The sequence below is a fragment of the Corylus avellana genome, chromosome ca7, assembly GCF_901000735.1.
Source record: "Corylus avellana chromosome ca7, CavTom2PMs-1.0".
NCBI classification, from domain to species: Eukaryota; Viridiplantae; Streptophyta; class Magnoliopsida; order Fagales; family Betulaceae; genus Corylus; species Corylus avellana.
The window spans coordinates 21,275,511-21,295,784 of record NC_081547.1 but is presented as its reverse complement, the minus strand read 5'-3'; the positions used below and the strand labels follow the sequence as shown (position 1 = coordinate 21,295,784).

Here is a 20,274-nt window from a genome sequence, read left to right as displayed (position 1 = left end):
GCAAGATGCCGCATCATATTTTTTGTAAAAGGAAAAAGACAAAACAAAAAGAAGATGATGTGGTATCTTGTCACATAAACTTTTATAGGCAAAATATGAAGTTTTTATTAGATTCTAGCATATCTCTAAATATAATTTTTAATTTTTTTTTTTTAAAAAATTAATTATATGACACGTGGTGACATCTGATTAATGCTGACATGGCTTTCCATTAAGTTTTGGACGAAAATTTAACAAAGGTACTATCTTGATATTTATGAAAATCATAGATATCTCTTGTGATAAAAATAAAATCCTAAGAGAGAAAAAATGAAACCCTAAGAAAGAAAAAAATAAAGTCTTGAAATCTTAGGAAGGTAAAAAAAGTATTTAATCCTATAATTTTATACTTATATTTTAACACGATACAAATCCAACACGTGAATATGGATTGCCACCCGTATAGCAGCATAGCAAAGTGAGGCTGTTGTACAATTGGCCCAGCCGCCCAGGGAGATGAGATGCACACACGTCCGAATCTTTTCAATCCTTAAGATAAGTCCAAAGCCTATATTTCACATCACATAGTCAAGGGTCCAAAACGAGGTTTCACCAAAGATAGGCGAAGACCCGCTGCAGACAAACATAACCTGAGTTGCAGTGTTTGAATTTTGAAAACGGCTCAACTCTCGTTGGTGTTGCTATACGAATCGGGTCTTCAAAATAGATCTAGATAATATGGACTTGGGTTAAGTTGGAAAAATTAGAATTGGACTTAGCCCAATAGAGTTGGATTTAATGGGCTTCCAAACAAGCCTACAAAATTCTTTTTTTAAGCCCAAATGTGAGATGCAGTGAACATGGTGTAAATACTTATTTATATTACAGGCAAAACTAAATATTATATATATATATATATATGACATGGGTTTTATTTCTACATTACATTAAAGCCACAAAGTAGAAATTACAAAAGTAGCAAGTTGAAGCAAACTAACATGAACTGAAAATTTCAAAAAAGCAGCAGAGGATACAACAGATTTTCTTGGCATGTATGTTTCAATGGTAGAAAGATGCTCTACTGGTGTTGCTGGCCGTGGCATGTCACATAAACCAATGCCCGGATGAAGCCATGCATCCAAATCTTCTATGCCACTATTGGCATTGTAGCATAGCCCGGAATTGTTATAGAGCCTTAATTTCCTTCTCATCCTCCATACCATTTCTTTCCCGAAAGGAATCGGCCCCGTTAGTTGATTGTCGTCTAATCTTAACTCGTTTAGATTCTTCAAGTCTCGAAAGTTTGCCGGAATTGACCCATTGAAGTGATTCCCATCGAGATGAAGGACTCGAAGGTTTGCTAACCGGCCAAGCGATCCCGGGATTGGACCGTTTAAGTTCGTATTTGATAAGATTAAAATCATTAAGCCTTTCATGCCATCAAACCCATTGCTAGAAATTGCATTAGGCCCCATTGGATTTCCTTTCATAATCAATGCTTGGAGAGAAATTAAGCTTCCAAGTTTTGATATGGGAAGTGGGCCCGTGAGAAGATTGTAGCTTAAATCCATAAGCATAAGGTCTTTTAAACCGTCGATTGAGTCGGGGATTGGACCGATCAGACGGTTACGGCTAAAATCTATTTTGATTAAGGAATGACAGGTTCCAAGAGTAGATGGGATCGAACCCATTAGAAGATTTTGGCTAAGGTCCAAAATGTTCAGATTCGGGAACGTTAAACTGGGTATTGAACCGGTTAGTTTGTTCCCACTCAAGTCTAACGACCTTAGACCGGTCACTCGGCCCAGTGAGACCGGGATTGTACCGTTGAGATTGTTTTTGTGAAGATCAAGAACCCTTAAACGGGTGAGATTGCCTAGTTGGCTTGGGATGGGACCCACATGGCCGTTTTCCCTAAGCACCAAAGTTTGTAGTGTGGCACCTAACTGACCCAAAAATGCTGGAATTGGCTGAAGGTTTTGACTAAAACAACGGTAAAAAAATAAGGTCCTAATGTGTGGAAGCTTAGTGACCGATGGTGAAATATAGGAGCGGGTCGGGTCGCATGTTGGGAATGCAGTGTCGTCGGATAATGCCCCGAAGGAGAGCGAGATGATGTGGTAGACATTGTCCTTGTCGGGCATGCACTCAATGCCGTGCCACCGGCCACGGCACACGTCGGGGATGTCGGTGGCCCAGTCGTTCCCGGTGGCCCTCATGATGTCGTAGACTGCTTCTTGCTCGTGGACGTCGGTTCGGAACCCTTTCTTGTTCATGGAGAACCCAGTTTGTGGCCCGTCAACTAGAGCAGAGGAGTCGGACATTATAACAGTATAAGGCCTAGCAAGTTGGCATAGACGGAAGAAAATTAGTAGTAGAAGTAGAAGACTTTGAAGTGAGAAAAAGAGTGCCATTTTGTGTGTGGGATAATGTGGGATGAGGGCATGGGCTTTGCTTTTTATAGGCGCCGACCGAGAGGCAAGTTAATGAGGTGGGTTGGGTCGGCGGATGAACCAACCTGACAACTTTTTGGTTGGTGCATGGATTGAAGTGGGCTCATTATGAATTCACGGGGATGGGAGGGATAGAAATAAATACGCAGAATTTTATTTAATGTGTTTCACGGGAATTTCATCATCTTCGGCTGGGGACCAAATCCTCTTGTAACGGAGACAATGATCTTAAATATTTTGGGAGATGACCTCATTCTAAGAGGATACGGTGTAAAACCGTCTAACGCATATGGACTTTTTTTTATTCGTTCTAACCCAACATCTACTATCCATCACCGAACCCCCTACGGTCCTACCTACTTTCGAGCCCTTACACTAGAGTCTCTAAAATTAGCCAAAACGCTGGTTTCTATGGTTTTATCACTAGATATTTTGTCAAGAGAAGAAAAATTATTTGGTGTGAAAGGTTATATCATTTTTTTGTGTTTTAAGTTGATGTGTCTGTTTCCTATTATAATGGAGGGTACAAAATACCCAGTTTAGTCCACGTCCTAATTTAAGTTATTCTCTTTTGAAAGTCAAGATTTTATTTTGTTGTTTTTAATTGTGTATATAATGTTATGGCATTTAATTTTTTTAAAATAATATGACAACATATTCATCATTCATGTGGTATCATAGACGCTATGAAAAATGTTAAGGCTGCTAAATTTTTTACCAAGAGATTGATACTAAAATGATGTAAAACTTATTTATTGATACCAGTAACTTTACATTATTTTGATACTCATTTATTGATAAAATATTTCATACTCATAGCCTTTCTCTTACATGGTTATATATAATAAAATAGCTCAGTTCTATTTCATTTTAATTTTTTTACTATCCTATTCGGTCCCGTCCTTCATTAATCATATTGAAAGTACAAATTTTCCCGTTGGTAGCTCGAAATCGTTCTCTCCCATGGTTGTCATAGGTTAAAATGAAATATAGTCATTTGAAAAGTGAGTATTTTACTTCGAGTTCATGATATTTAGAAGTTTGACTATTGGTAATTACAAATTCAAAACTTGAATAATCTTATATGTACAAATTCTCTTTTTCTTTTTTTGCTTTTTTGTAATTTTTTTAGAAATGAGATTAAATTATTGGTGAACTAAAGGTAGTGGCTAGATTGACATATAATGAGAAGGACTGTAATCTTGATAGAAGAGACTTGTTCATAAAGTAATATTATTTAATGGATTGTTATACGACTGTTACACAACTAGAATAACGTATTTATGTAAAATAACTTTTTTTTTTTTTTTTTCAAATGTTGATTTATGAGCTAATTTTTACTGTCGCATCATCAAATTGTATGATAATTGTATAACAATATACTAACTAACATTACTCTTGTTCATACTAAAAAATGAAAAACAAATAGTGTTAATAGAAGGAGTGGATCCAATGGTAGATACATGGTGAAATTGGTGGCATTGAGAAGGAATTGGTGATGGCAACAAAGTTCGTTACAAGTGGATCATGTTACAAGTGGATCATGGTCCTTTCCATTTTACTGATCTGTTCACTTTCAAGTCATTTTATGATTAAATTTTATAAATTTATTGGTGTATATGTTGACACATAGGTATATGATACAATCTCATTTTAAAAAAATTAAAATAACGTGGTACTATATATACCGTTAAATACAAAAAAAAAAAAAAAATCTTATTTATAAAATGGATCCTCCACGTTTTACCTATCAGGGTAATAGGTGTGGTTTGACAAAAGAGTATTGTTATATACTACTTTTTTTTTTTCACAACTATTTTCGAATGCTGGTGTGGTACTAAAAATTGTTAGTGAAATTGGAGATAATGGGTTTGGTAATTGTAGATGAGAGCAATTTCTATGTGGTCTTGGCACAAACCAAGGCTTTTGTGCCCACCAATGAGAGGTTGACACATTAGCGTGAAACATGAAAAATATATGTTAATAAAACATAGGATCTAACCTTCTTTCACTTAAAAATAAAAAATAAAAAACTTCTGCCATTACAGCCACCACCCACTGCCCGCTGCCGCCCACAGTCCATGCTAGATGTCGCCGCCCAGGCCCAGATCTCTGTGTGTGTAGATCCATAGATCTAAAATCATCCTAGCAACCGCCCATTGCCCATGCTCACCGCCCATGCTAGATGTCTCGGCCTACACCAAACCCGCCACCTAGGTCGTGATCTCTCTCTCTCTCTCTGTGTGTAGATCTAGAATCGTTGTGGCCACCGCCCACAACCACTGCTCACTACCCACACCAAAGACATCGTGGCCCAAGCCAAACATCACTAACCACACCACAACCACAGTTGATCAAATCAATTGAAACCATGGAGAGAGACAGATGATTCTTAAAGCTACGATGAGAGAGAGAGAGAGAGAGATCCGACCTAGGCGGCAATGGCGTGGCTGGCGGCGGTTAGTGGGTGGTGGTTGTGCTGGGAGGTTTTTTTTTTTTTTTAAGAATGAAAGAAGGGTGAGATCCTGTGTTTTGCTAACATATGTTTTTTTTATTCCAAGTCGATGCGTCGACCTTTCAATGGTAGGCACAAAAGCCTTAGTTTGTGCCAATACCACATTGAAGTTATTCTCATTGTGGATAGTAACAATAACATCCGTAATATGAAGAGAAGCAAGAAAATCGATGTAGATGCTTGCATGATCTATGTAGATGGTTGGGGCTGGATGCTTGCATGGTCTATGTAGAAGGTGAATTAGATCGTTTTCATGATGAACATGTTAAGGAGCGCTAAGGAGTTTAGGGCTATGCATGAAGATCTAACGTATGAGAACTTTTCTAATAATGTTTGAGAACTTGTTTGTTAACAATGGGTTGATGAAATTTTTGTAGGAAAATATATGTATGATCTTTGTATGTAGGAAGTCTCTTGTTGTTTGGTGCCTTGAATTTCATCAAGTCATGTGGGGCTAGTTTTGTCTTATTCCAAATTGGTTTTGGAATTCTCTCACGTTTTGGACTTCTCTCTTTGAGCACCGGGCTTGAGTCCCTTCCAAATCAGATTTGGAAGTCCTTGGTTTACTTGGAACACAATTCGGTTCCTTTTGGTTTAGCACCTCTTGGCCACCAACTTCATAAGAGTATGATTCACAATTTGAGGAGGGGAGAAAAATTTAGAAGCAGCATCTCATTAGGGTTTTCTCACTTTGTTGTGCCTTATGGCACTTAGAGAACAAGAGAGTTTTCTTTGTCAATTTTTTCTCTTTTGTGTGAGAGTGAGATTTGGGTATATTGGGGCTTTGGGTTTTGAGTGATTTTCCCTCCTTTATCTTTATACTCCATCTTTTGTTAGTGAATTTCCTCCAGATCGTCTCCGCTAGTGGATGTAGGTTTGTTAAGCCGAACAATTTAAATTTTGGTGTTGTGTGTGATTGATCTATTTTTCTATTCTGTACTTTTCTTCTTCTTTGGGATCTTGTATTTTTAATTTTGTGCACAACATCTCCCATTAGGGTGGAAATCCTATGTAGGACAAAGTGATAGAAGTCAGAGAATGAAAGAATAGAATGATACTTCAACTCTATTTATAGAGTCATGATTAGCTCTTCACTAAGAGTTATATCTTATCACTTATCATAACTACCATGGAAGGGTATGATTGTCTATGAGGATAACCACACTAGTTATGGTGTGATCATCCCTAAATTATCATCTCTCACTTGATCACACTATAACATTATATATATAATCTAGTTGAACATTATCAATTTGGAACCAATAATAACTTTTATACATGTCAACTCTCATCTGTAGAGATTACAGATCGCCGTTAGATTATGACATTTTATAATGTATATACAATTTTGTCATCTTATCTAACCGCAGCTTTTACCATATACTTTCTCACCAATTGTATATTAGGGTGACTTCATTTCGCTTTTTAGCTAAACGAATGACATCAATTCTCTGTGGTTAGGAATATTAGTTCACACCTATTCTACAATTGACGATTCCAGGCATACACAAAACTATGTGCTGACTTGCACTGATTCTTGATCAAGTGTTTCCTCGATACACCTTATCAATGTCTTTTAAACTTTTAGAACATGAATATTACTTACTTTAATATAATTTCTCTCGATGAACCTTACATCTATGAGAGTTGTAATATCCGTATTTCTTTAGTGTCTTCTATCTATTATCTAATCAATTATTCCCCTTATATAAACATAATTGCATAGAATCGTTCATTCAAGCGTCCCCGAATCCTTTCGTCTTTGCTTTAACATATATATAGCTACCACCTACGTGTTTCTTAATCTAATTGTAGCTACATGCATTTTGAATTTATCTATTGTAACTACATGCTCTTTGGTCATAAGATCGGCCACAATCTTTGTTGAGGGAATGAATTCAACTTTTATTTTCACTCTTGAATATAATAATAATTTACATCAATATGTTTACCTTTGGAGCTATGTGCTCCAATTTTGATTAAAGAGATAGTAGACTTGTTGTCGCAAAACATATTGACTTGTTTGCTATTTAAACCTAATTTTAAACTTTCTGCAAAACGTTTAATCCACACTGCATTACTTACTGTTGTGTTGCATGATATATATTCAGCTTCCATAGTGGATTTTGCAGTGCAATTTTGTTTCTTGCTTAACCAAGAAACAGTTGTTCCACCAAACAAGAACACATACCCACTTATTGATTTTCTATCATCAGCATCTCCAACAAAATTTGCATCTGTGAATCATGCAATTTCTAGATCACTTATACTAAAACATAAGCCCGTGTTTTTAGTACTTTGTAAATATCTAAATATACGTTTTTTTGCTTGCCAATGTGTATTCCCTGGATTAGATTGAAATCTGCTTACTAATCCTATTGCATGACAAATATCAGGTCTTGTACTTGTCATTGCATGCATGAGACTGCCCACTGCTTAGGCATAGGGGACAGATTCCATTTCTTGAATCTCTGTCTCATTTTGAGAACACATTGTTTTGCTTAATTGCTAAACTTTTAAAACATGTGTACTTAAAGGTTTACATTTATTCATATTAAACCCCTTAAGTATCTTTTCCATATATTTTTCTTGATCCAAATATAATGACTTTAAATTTTCTATTTCTAGAAATTCTTATTCCCAAAGCATAGGTAGCAACACCCATATCTTTCATTTCAAATTTGGACGACAAGAAGCATTTTGTTTTATTTATCATATCTAGATAATTACCAGTTAGCAATATATCGTCTACATATAATGATAATATTGTTAATTTATCATTCTCATTACATATGTAAACACGGTGATCTAGTGGACTTACCTCGAAACCAATTTCTAGTATTGCTTGGTGAAACTTTAAATACCATTACCTCGAAGATTGTTTAAGCCCATACAGTGACCTTTTTAATTTGTAGACTTCCTCTTCGTGTCCTTTGATCTGGAATCCTTTAGGCTGTAGCATGTAAATCTCTTCTTGTAATTCTCCATTGAGAAAAGTTGTCTTAACATGCAACTGATGTAATTCCAAACTCATTTTAGCTACAATGGACATGATTATTCTCATTGAGGCGAATTTTGCCACAGATGAGTATGTGTCAACAAAGTCTACATTGGGTTGCTGAGTAAATCCTTTAGCCACTAGTCTAGCTTTGTACTTATCAAGACTTCTGCCAGCTTTAAATTTCTTCCTTAGAACCTACTTGCATCCAATTGCTTTCCTTTGACTTGGCAAATCCGTGAGCTCCCGCACATTATTTTTCTTGATTGATTCACAGCTTCAATCCATTTTTCAACATCATGACTAGTTACAGCTTCTTTGAAATTTGCTGGATCTTCTTGCAAATTTACATCATATGTACTTAGTACATAATCATTCTTGAGTGTAATTGATGGTCGCCTTTGTCTTTTACTCCCACTGTTCTAATTATTTATAACCAAATGAGGTGGATCATTGGATTTTCTTCTGCTCCCACTGTTCTGAAGATTTGTGTTATGTTAATTTTCTGTCAAAGTATCTTGTGCTGTTTGACACTTAAGATCTTCACCTTGTAAGAGTCTGATTTCATCCATGCGAGTAATCTAATTGGTATTTTCTAGAAATGCAGCATCCTTGCTTTCTATTAATCCCTTATTTGGATGGTAAAATCTATATCCATTACCATTTTCTATATACCCTATAAATCTGTATTTCCATGTTTTACTTCCCAACTTATCCCTTAAGGGTTTCGGAATAAGTACATGTGCCTTACATCCCCATACTTTGAGGTTGTAAAAATCTAGTTTTAGGCTTGTCCAACATTCATAAGGTGTAAGAGGTTTTGTTTTAGTTTTAATTCTGTTAAGAATATATGCTGCAGTGGATAAAGCCTCTCACCAAAAATGGTTGGGTAACTCAACATATGCCATCATGGATCTTGTCATATTCATTAAAGTTTTATTTGTTCTTTCCGCAATCCCATTTTGTTGAGGCTTATAAGACATTGTTTATAATTGCCTTATTCCATTTTCTTTGCAGAAGAAATCCATGGCTTCATATTCACCTCTCCTATCATTATTCAAGTTTTTAATGGACCTTCTGATCAGGACGGCCTATCTTATCTTTCAGTCTTTTATTTGATTTAGTTTTCTTTGTTAGTCTTTTATTCTATCTTATCTTTCAGTTTTTTATTTGAATTAGGTTTCTTTATTAGTCTTTTATTTGGTTTAGTTGTCTTTCGTAGACTTTTAAACTGACTTTATTTCATTGTTATCTTAGGACTAGGAGTCTTGGGGACTTGGGGTTATAAATAGATGCTTAGAGCCCTGAGAATGGAGATTTGGTTTATATGTGATTTTGCTTAATAAGAATTACTCAAAGTTGAGTTTCTTCTTTATTTTCCTTCAAAACCTAGAGAGTATCTAGTTTGTCAAGAAGATTTCTTAGATCATTAATAGAATTAAGATCTAGAAGTATCTATCCGCTGCTTATTGATGTTCTTTGCTGCAGCTCACTAAGTCACGCTGCATTGGTTGGTATCAAAGCTCAAGTTACTTTCCATGAATGGGCAGGAGCAACCGTCTGGTAGACATGAACGAAGTGCATGTGCGCACAGAGGCAGCACATAAAGAGCAACTAGTGATTCATTTGCGGCACATGGAGGAGAGGTTTGGTGGTCTAATTGTGCGGAAGGAGCGTGCGCACCCAACATGGGGTCCCTACTGATCACTTGGTCTACATGGATGGTTCGAACTTTCGTCGTCGTCAACCAAGACCACGGCATGCAGTGGTGGGAGACAAATTTATCATTGAGAGTGAACCTGTCAATCCTTATGCGGGGCGTAGAGTACTGAAGGAATTTCCAATGGCACAAGCCCATGCTATATCACGGGACGCAGGCGTCAAGCTCGACACCGAAAAAGGAAAGGTAAAAAATTCTGATAAAATGAAGGGGCCTAGAGAGGCAAAATAAAATAGGAGTCAAACGGAGATTCGTTGGTGGCAACATATGGACGATTGAATAGAGATCTTGTGGGAAAAGCTACAGACCCTCACAACTCGATTTGGCAATCCCTATCGACCATATCCACACTTTGTGGATGAATATAACGGGGTTGTCATTCGTAGGGCGCAATTGCAACGACGGAGGGCACGGATTGAGGTGGAGATGCCGCCACAGTCCAACTCTACCATCATTCGCGAGCCTCAAACCCATCAACCAAATCCATATTTTGTTGAGGAGGGAAAGGAATCAGTGGATGAAGAGTTTCAAGAATCCGATTTCATTAATGAGGAGTTCATACATGAAAATATTGAAGATCCTTCGTAAGGATCTGTGGATTGGAATTCTCCACCAATCTATGACAGTTATCCCGACGAAGAGGTGAGTTCTATAGATCAAGTGTTCGATGAAATTCCTAAAAGAGAAGTCTTTGATTTGGAAGCTGATTTCCTTGGAGTAGATGCTATCTTATCAAAAACTTTTAATCAAAGTTGTGATGAGATCTACGGGACGGAGACGACTTTTCTATCAAAGAGAATGGGTTTTTGTGAGTACTTTGGGAATTCTCATAGCATGTGGGAAGGCTAAGGCACGACAAGAGCATGGCAAGCCTACATGGCAAGGGAAGGTGCAGGGTCTTCAATATAATCGTGGTGGTGTGTTGATGAATAAGGCCATCACGTTTATTATGTGGTGTGGCCTTGTTGTGATTTTGAGAAGAGAAGATTGGAATGAGCTGACTGGACACCCGAAGGACCGTTGAAAATACAGTTTGAATTCGGGGCAAATTCTCTCCAACCTAGGGAGGATGATGTAGATCAAGACGGCCTATCTTATCTTTCAGTCTTTTATTTGATTTAGTTTTATTTGTTAGTCTTTTATTCTATCTTATTTTTCAGTCTTTTATTTGAATTAAGTTTCTTTGTTAGTCTTTTATTTGATTTAGTTGTCTTTCGTAGACTTATAAACTAACTTTATTTCATTGTTATCTTAGGATTAGGAGTCTTGTGGCTATAAATAGATGCTTAGAGCCCTGAGAATGATGATTTGGTTTATATATGATTTTGTTTAATAAGAATTACTCAGAGTTGAGTTTCTTTTTTGTTTTCCTTCAAAACCTAGAGAATATATAGTTTTGTCAAGAAGATTTTTTAGATCATTGATAAAATCAAGATCTAGAAAAATCTATTCGCTGCTTATTGATGTTCTTCGCTGCAGCCCACTAAGTCACGCTACATCACCTTCCCTATTGTTTTTCTAACTCTAATTTATAATTTTTCAATAGCTTCAGATTTATGTTTGATGAGATAGATATGTCCATATCTTGAATAATCATCTGTAAAAGTAATAAAGTATTCCATTTCTCTATGTGTTTTAGTTCTTAAAGGCTCACATATATCAGAATGAATTACTTCCAATAACTCTGATGATTTCCAGTGTTTTGAAAAAAATTTACTAATCATTTTTTCCTTAATACATGATTCACATGCATTAAAATCTTCAGAATTAATTTTAGGTAGTAGTTCACTCTTACTCATTCTTATCATTTTTTTTTTGTTGATGTGGCCTAATCTTAAATGTCATAAGAAAAAACTATCTTCAGACACATATGAATAATGTGAAATAGAAACTTTATTATCAATTTTGAGTAAGTACATATTATCTATTTTCACACCTTTAACAGATACATTTCATTTTCTAATATAGACCCTCACAGACTTAAACTTAATACCATATCATTTGCCATCTAATACGGGAATAGATATTAGATTTCTCTGGATATTAGGCACATACAGAACGTTATGTAAAACAACGACTGACCCTTTAACATAAATCTTACATTTTCTTTCGCCTAGCACATTATTGTAAGTGTTGTTACCCATGTATACTTTGTGTTCTCTGACTGCTTTGTCCTTAAAATCTACGAAGAATTCTCGGTCACTTGTGATATGCCTGGTTGCTGTTGGGTCGATCCACCAAGAATTTGTAGTCCGTTTTGCCATCATCACTTCAGTAATGATCATAACTATTTCTTTATGTTCCTTGTCATCATTGTTCTTTGGACAATTCACGTTGAAATGTCCAATTTTACTACATTTGAAACACACTCATTTGATTTTGTTTTTACCTTTCGACTTACCCTTCCACTTCTTGAACTTTTTAGGCTTGCCTTTAAATGATGGAGCACGTGAAGTCTGAGCTTTGAGTTGAGCCATCATGAAGTTGCTGGATTACCCTTCTCTCCTTCTTCTTTTCATCATTTCTTCTTCTAACACGAGCAGCACTGGTAAGGAAATCATGGATATATCTTTTTCATTATGGGTCAACGAGGTTATCACATGTTTCCAAGACAAAGGAAGACCATTTAGTATTGTAGTTACTTGCATTTTGTTGGATATTGGATGACCAGAAGATGCAAGTTCTGTTGCAATAAGATCCATTTGATTCACAAAGTCGCCCACATAGTCTCCCTCACTCATACGTGCACTATTATATTTGTCTAATAATAGTTGTCTGTGAGTGTCCAACCTATGACCATACTTTTTTTCTAGTGCCTCCATCATGTCCTTAGCTGTCTCATGTCCTTCAAAGAGATAGATAATGTTATCTTTCATGCTATGGAGAAGAGTGGCCCTTGCCATTAGATCATCTTCCATCCATTTTTCTTTTTTCTTGATGAAATCATTATCTTTTTGGTCGGGTTTGTGTGTTGTGAGAGTGTACAAAGTTCTCTCATGCATCGGTACATAAAAGATGTGACGTTTCCACATTCTAAAATTAATTCACTTAAGGCTTCGATCGCTTTTAATAGCCATTTTAAAATGTGGATTCGATAATTTAATATAAATATTTATTTACAATAACTGTAATATATTTGATATTCATTACAAAACACCAACAGAAAAATTAAAAATGTGTTTCTAACTTATTACAAACTAGCAAATAATAATAAATAAATAAGTTTATTATTGTTTTTATATTATGAGATCACTTGTCTCTGAGATAAGTTAATCTTGTCTGATAATTATTCATATAGGCCCTGTAGTACAAGAGGTTTGAATCTAACGGCATAAACTTGTCACCTTTAGGTGGAAGGGTGTATTGATTGTTGCTCATTGGCCATGAGTCCCTTGGATTTTGTACAATTGTCCTTGCAATCCTCAAAGGACGTGGAATCCTCAAGCTTCTATCACTTAAAATTTTTGATTGAGCCAAATCTAGTACAATGAATTCCACTTCCTTATGTTGCCTTGGTGACAACCAACATGGGTGAACAAACCTCCGATTTGTGTGCCTTTGACTTTGATAAGAAGATCGGCCCCTTTCTCAATGTGGTTTATAATATTTTCTTTGAGAATTGTAGTTTGAAAACCCTGCAATACTCTTCCCCCTCAAATTAGCTCTCCAATGGCTTTGAAATGAGTTAAATCGAGTTTGAAATGAGTGAGAAGGGGCAAAAAAATTACCTTGGGGTTGAAAATGGTAGTTCTGGCGGTTCAGTTGAACCGGATTGGTTCGAACTGGACCGGTGTCCGTTGGCTCCATCTGCTGGGTGTGCCACACGCGCCTCAGGTTTGGTGAGTGGAGCGATTTGATTTTGACGTGTGTCAAATACGACACGTGGGTCAGATCTATACTCCGGGTTGGATTTCAGGTCGACTATCGGGTATGATCTGGGCCCGTGGATAGTTGGCTGGACTTGGGCTTGGGCCTTTTGTGTTTGGGCTTGGGCCCTTAGAACTGATTTTTAGGCCATAAATTTTCACTTTGGGTCGGGTCGGTTTGGATTTTGAATCGGGTTTTGAAAATCTAAAAACGGCGTCATGTTTGGTACTATCCACAACGACATTGTGTCTTTTTTATGTGCTTGTTCGAGTGTACAAGGAGCGGCCCCATTTCAGCGTCGTTCCAAATAGGGCTGAAAACGTCCTCTTGTAAGGCCGAAATAGAGTCGTTCCCGATATGTAGAATGACGTCTTTTGGAGAAGCGGGGTGCGCCCCGTTGGAGACACCGAAACGGCGTTGTTCCGAGGGGAAGCTTTAGGCGCCCCTAGATTAGACGCCAGAATGACGTCGTTCTAAATATCTTATTCAGAGGCACTTTTTGTGCCTTCCTTGTTGGTCAAAATGACATAGGTTTGACAACAAGGGTTTTTTTCTCCGTTTTCTGACTCTAAACAGTGAAAAAATACAGATCTATTTCCAAAAAATTCAAATTCTTCAACCCTAGAATTATCCCATTCCATTGAAGATCCAAAAACCGTACCTTTGGTTGGGGATGATTCAACAACAATGTCAAAATCCGAAGGTGGAGAATTTTGCCTTTGAAAATCAACTGAAGAAGATGCTTCAAAAGGAGAAGAAAAGAAAATTTTCTAGTATTTTTGCTCCTACATGTAACACTTCTTCAATAACTGAATATCTCCAATGTATTTTAACCCACCCATAGTAATTTTAAGAAGTTCTTCTTATGGATTTGAAATCAATAGATGTAAATTATAAAAAGCCACATAAGAAGCCAAACCTAAAAGTTGTATGTTGATGGTTTGTAAGATCTTCTGCATGTAATCCCTAGATTCCTCTTCATTTGAACTTTCTTTTTCTTTGTCTTCATCCATGACCTTCCGCTTTGATACCACTGTAGGAAAATATACGTATGATTTTTGTATGTAGGAAGTCTCCTGTTAGGGTGGAAATCATATGGAGGACATGTGATAGAAGTCAGAATAAAAGAATAGAATGATACGTATGTTTTCTGACTTCAACTCTATTTATAGAGTCATGATATAACTCTTCACTAAGAGTTATATCTTATCACTTATCATAACCACGATGGAAGGGTATGATTTTCTATGGGGATGACCACACTAGTTATGGTGTGATCATCCCTAAATTATCAATTTTGTCTATGTGATACTTGTATTTTAATGAAAGTTTGTCTATGGTAATGGTATTCAGAAGATGTTTTGTGAAGATCCTTGTATTTTAATCTCCTCTATTTGTTAGGAAAATGATGTGATAAAGAAGAAGAATTAAAAACAAACACTGAAATTGTTAGAGAAATATTTTGTAAGAAAGAACAAGAATTAGAAAGAAAAAAAAAAAAAAAAAAAGGGCTTTGAGGCGCGTAGAATTGCCATCTTTAAGACAATATTTACCCCCAATCAAAAAGAGCTTGCTACCACATAGATCGTCTCTAGAATATAACAAAGCGTATAAATTTTATCGACAATTCTAAAGAATTCCAACAATTTCACTTGTGAACTTTTAAAACTGTGAATACAAATTGAATGAGAAAATTGATGGAGGAATGTCTTATTTATAAATGTTGAAGGGGCATGTGTGAAAAAGGTCATAATTTTTCATTTTGTGTAACTGACAATTGTTATTTTCAAACATAAGTGCACCTATATAGTTAAAAAATTTTAGGGGAAGCTTCACTTAACCCTCTTAAACTTCCAAAGCTTTTAATTACTCCTTAAAGTTTAAAAACTCTCAATTTAGTATATCAAACTTTCAATTTTTTGCAATCTCATGCATAAATCTAAAAATGACATTACCCCCTAAACTTTTACCCCTTCTGCACTTACACATCTAAACTTTAAAAAACGAAATTAGGGCTTCTCATACTACCATCGACACTTTTGTATTTTTATCTCCTAAAATATCCTTAAATTTATTTTAAAATAACCATTTGAAAAAAAAATTAAAATTCTTAAAAAAATAAACATAAAAAAAATTTAAAGCACCAAAAGGGGTGGCCCTTTTCATATAGCCCCATAACATATTTTTTCAGATGGTTATTTTATATACTTTTAATTTTTTATTTATTAATAACTTCAAGGGTATTTTAAGGAGAAAAATACAAAAATGCCTAATTTGACACACGATGATAGTATGTGGGGTCTCGATGTCACTTTTAAAAATTTGGAGGCATAATTGCACATAGGGGTGTACAAGCGGGGTTACAGTTAGCGGTTAATGGCTCTAACCATTTGAAAGAAAAAATTTTTGTTTTATATTTAAAAAAGAGAAAAATGAAAATGAAAAGAGTCCTAGCACAAACAAGAAAAATGAAAATGAAAAGAGCCCTAAACCGCTAACCGCCCACCCTTATCTCTAAAACCGATAACCGCCCCCTAGGCGGTTAGCAATTTTTTATAACCGCTTACCAAAACAGTTATGCGGTTAACGATTATACGGGCAGTCATAACCATCATTTGTAATTTGCAAAATGGGTGATAATTTTGGGGGGTTAAAAATTTATTTTCCCCTTGTTTTTTCATTCAAATTGTGGAGATTTTCACATATCAATATTTATCACTTCATTATTTTGTATATTTTATCACTTCCTATGATAAATTAAGAGATAAACAATGTTGATAAATATGAGAAATAATAAAGTGATAGATGCAGATATGATGCTGAGTTCTGGTTGTCGGTAAATGGATTGAGATAATGGTTTTTGTAAAAAGGGAATGAATAGAATTGAAAATAGTTCTCTACTTCGGACAGGAGTTCCCGCATACATGCTGCTTGACTCAATGGCTCCTTGTAGACTTAATCGACTTCTCCCATAGAAGGATTACATGATCATTATTCTACTGCCTTAGGATTACATGATGATTGAGTCTTTTTAAAATTCACTGTGGAAAATAGTGGCTCATATTCTCTAAAGTAGAGAGTAATATTAGAATACCGGTGATTGGCAAAGTAAATGGAGTAGAGTAAATGAAGCGAAGAGATGTTCACGGAGCGGGAGTCTACTGGCCCATATGTGTAATTAAGTTTGCGGGGGAACGATTAGGTTGTGGGGGTGTGGGGGAAATGCCCTTGCGGTATGGTACACGGTATTTTGGGGTTTTCCAAAATACGTTTGTACAATTAAGACTTTCCTATATACATATGTTATATTGTAACCCTGAATCATTAATAGTAAAATATAGCCGCACTCTCTATGGGCATAGGCACCTTGCCAAACCACGTAAATCTATGTCTCGACTCTCTCTTACTCTCTCTATTTTTCGATTTCATATTATTCATCATTGTTATGTACAACAAGAACAACCACATTAGTATAATGGCTGATAATTTTTTTTCTTTTCTTAATTTACTCAGTAGAATAACTTAAGAATTCTAAGGGAATAGTTCTTCTTGTGTAATGTTACATACACTCTTACATTTCTTGAAGTGGCTTTTAAAATCACTATTAAATCAAATTTTAAATTTTAAATTTTGATAGTGATTAATTTCAAATCCAATAATGATTTTAAAAGCCACACTAAAAAATGTAGAAGTGGGAGTACGAGAGAGCGCTATGTGTAGCATTACTATTCTCTGAATGAAATATATTCATCAAAGGTAACCATCATAATGAGAAGAGAAATTTTATTTTGAAATCTCATAGCATTCTCTCAACATACTCAGTTAACATATCATGCTTAAGTCACCCTTAGATTAATTTTAATTAAAAAGGAAAAAAAAAAAAAATCAAGGATGGACTGAGTATACTAGTGTTAAATTGTTAAAATATTGATTTATAAGTTCTCTATATTTGGCTCATATCCTTCTATAGATTCAATGAGTAATACTAGAGACCATCTTTTTATCCTCCTAAAGCTGATATGACTTTCAAAATTACCATTGGATTAAAATTCAAGTATGATTCATCTAAAATTTAATGGTAATTTTGAAAGCCACATCAACTTTAGGAGGATAAAAAGATGGTTTCTAGCATTACTAAACTTCGATAGATCAACTCATTAACTATTAGGTTTGTGGAGTCCACCATTGCCTACATAAGTCCACAAATTTAATAATTGATTTTAAGAGAATATGAACCAAATATGAGAAAAATATGGACAAAGTTTTCCTCCAACCTAGTCTATAAAAGTGACACGTGTCCCTTGAACATGTGAGATGCACATATTTTTTTGATAACCGGGGCAAAGTTGAAATAAATTTTATTAAAAACTCATGTGCATCTCACATTTTATTAAAAAGAGGGACACGTGTCTATGGAGGAAAACTTTATCCGAAAAATATTGACCTCTAACATTTCGCTTGATTAAATGATTAAATTTATTTATTCTTATTTACTTAGGGTGCGTTATAGACAAAATGCAATTTTAAATTAAATCGTATAAAATAAATTGTTTGGGAATGCGTTTTTAAATAATTGCGATTTGAAAAAACAGAAAATATTTGTTTTCGAATTGCAGGTAAGAATGTGTTTTATTTTTTTATTTTTTTTAAAACGCCTAATTTGAAATGTTAAATTGCGATTTTAAAGGTCAAATCGCGATTTTAAAAATCGTAAACCTAAACGAATCCTTAAACTTTTAAGATAAGTAATAATTTAATGTTAGGAGAATGCAAAATAATTATTTCTCTTATGAAAAAAGATGAAACAGGCTTGTTTTACCAAAACCGAACTTATCTAATCAACTATTTGCTGATTTTGATTCCAACTTTAACCGATGGTGCCAGTAATGAGTATATTGTTTGAGCAAATACCATATGACAGTGGACCACTCTTTTATTTTTTTTTGGTAATCATAACATATGCATTCAGTGATATTTAATAATAAATTTTTTTTAATATAATAGCTCAAAAAACAAAATTCCACATTTTACTTAATTAATAGTTTTATATTTCTTTTTTGGAGTGGCTTACACAAAATGATGATCAAATAATTCTCTAGTCCATAAATATCTATTGGCACGTGACAAGACCATATTTTATATGGTATCATTATCAACATGGGTCATTGCTCCACCCCAACACCCTCGCCATGAATAGACATCTCTACAAGTTTGTTGTTTTTTTAATTAATGATATTAGAGTTTTGATTTGACTACAACCAATTTGATAATGATGTTCTGAATTGAATGAATATGTGTAAGTTGGTTTAATTAATGATGTTCTACTTTTCTTTGTGTTTTTAATTTTCTCACCCAATTGCGCTCTAATCATGACTAAAAGAAAATTTTCTAAAAAACAATTTTCTAAGCCGACCCTAGTTTTCCGGCCAAATCTTTCTTTTTCATATTCTATGGTCTTCTAAGATCCAATCAGCCACTTGCTCATTTTCTATTTCTTTGGATCCAACCTGAGATAAAGACTTTTTTTTTTTAAAAAAATATCTCTCAAACTATCACCCATTTATAATAATATTTTAAAAATTTGCAAAAAAAAAAAAAAAAAAAACCTACAGTAGCTGTGAAAGACCCATTGCTGTTGTCGTAGATCACCAGTTTTCTTTATTTTTTTTTTTTTATAATGTTTTTATTTTTTTTGTCATTTTTTGTTCGGAGAGAGTTCATTACAATATTTGAGTAATTTGAGAAGAATATTACTTAAATTAAAAATTTAGAGAAATATTGTATATTGCTTGATAGCTTGATGGGTGACTAATGCAAATACATCATCTCTTTATTTTATCATTCTCAGAACTTATATGATGTGTTTTTCCAATACAAAAGATTTGGGAAAAAATATAAAAAAAACATCATAAACTATCAGCCGTTTGCAATATATTAGTCCCTAATGTTGAAAATATACTAAAGAAGCCCCAAACTACCAAAATATATCAAAACACCCACTTATTTTTTTTTTATATTCCTATAATACCCATATTCTTTTAACAAATAAAATAATTGTAAAAAAAAAAAAAACCAAACAATTTTTAAAAATACAAAAAAAAACCATTCGGCGAATAAATACAAAAAAAAAAAACAGAATAAATAAATAATTAGTCATTGTAGTTAGCCTAAATTTCAAATTGCTTCATGTCATATTATCAATGGGCGAATAAAAACAATTTTTTAACAGAGTTTGGTTTTTTTTTTTTTTAACAATTATTTTATTATTTTATTTGTTAAAATAATATGAGTATTATAGGAATATAAAAAAATAAATAGCATTTTTGATACATTTTGATAGTTTGTGTGGCTATTTAAGTACCTTTTGAATATTGAGAGCTATATTGCAAATGGTTAATAGTTTATGAGGCTTTTTTATATTTTGACCCCTGCCATATAAATTTTGGAAGCCAAGAAAAAAATAATGGTATATATATATATATATGTTTTCTAATTAATGAAATGATATATATGATTTATCTTTTGAAAGCTACATTTCCTCAAAGACTTTGAATACAAGTTTCTCCAACATACACGCCACACCCAAACTATTAAAATCGTAGACAACCCCAAAGAAAGGGTCGAAGGAAAAAATAAAATAATAAAAAAAGAAAAAAGGAAAAAGAAAAGGACCTTCGCGGTTGCTTCTCATCGAAGTTAAGTTCATGAAAGTGTACCTTTATAAGCACAGCTGCTTATCGTT

General features: G+C 34.5%; 1 protein-coding gene across 1 annotated transcript; it reads right to left on the bottom strand.

Annotated features, from left to right (window-relative positions):
- Positions 1–854: 854 nt before the first annotated feature.
- Positions 855–2,393, bottom strand: LOC132187623 (protein TOO MANY MOUTHS). Its single transcript, XM_059601993.1, has one exon. The coding sequence runs from the start codon at positions 2,391–2,393 to the stop codon at positions 927–929; it is 1,467 nt and encodes a 488-aa protein (XP_059457976.1). The 3' UTR covers positions 855–926.
- Between the last annotated feature and the right edge of the window lie 17,881 nt (positions 2,394–20,274).

What these genes read in the sequence shown, in the direction of transcription:
- LOC132187623 (XM_059601993.1), bottom strand. Translation starts at nt 2,393, where the DNA reads ATGGCACTCTTTTTCTCACTTCAAAGTCTTCTACTTCTACTACTAATT.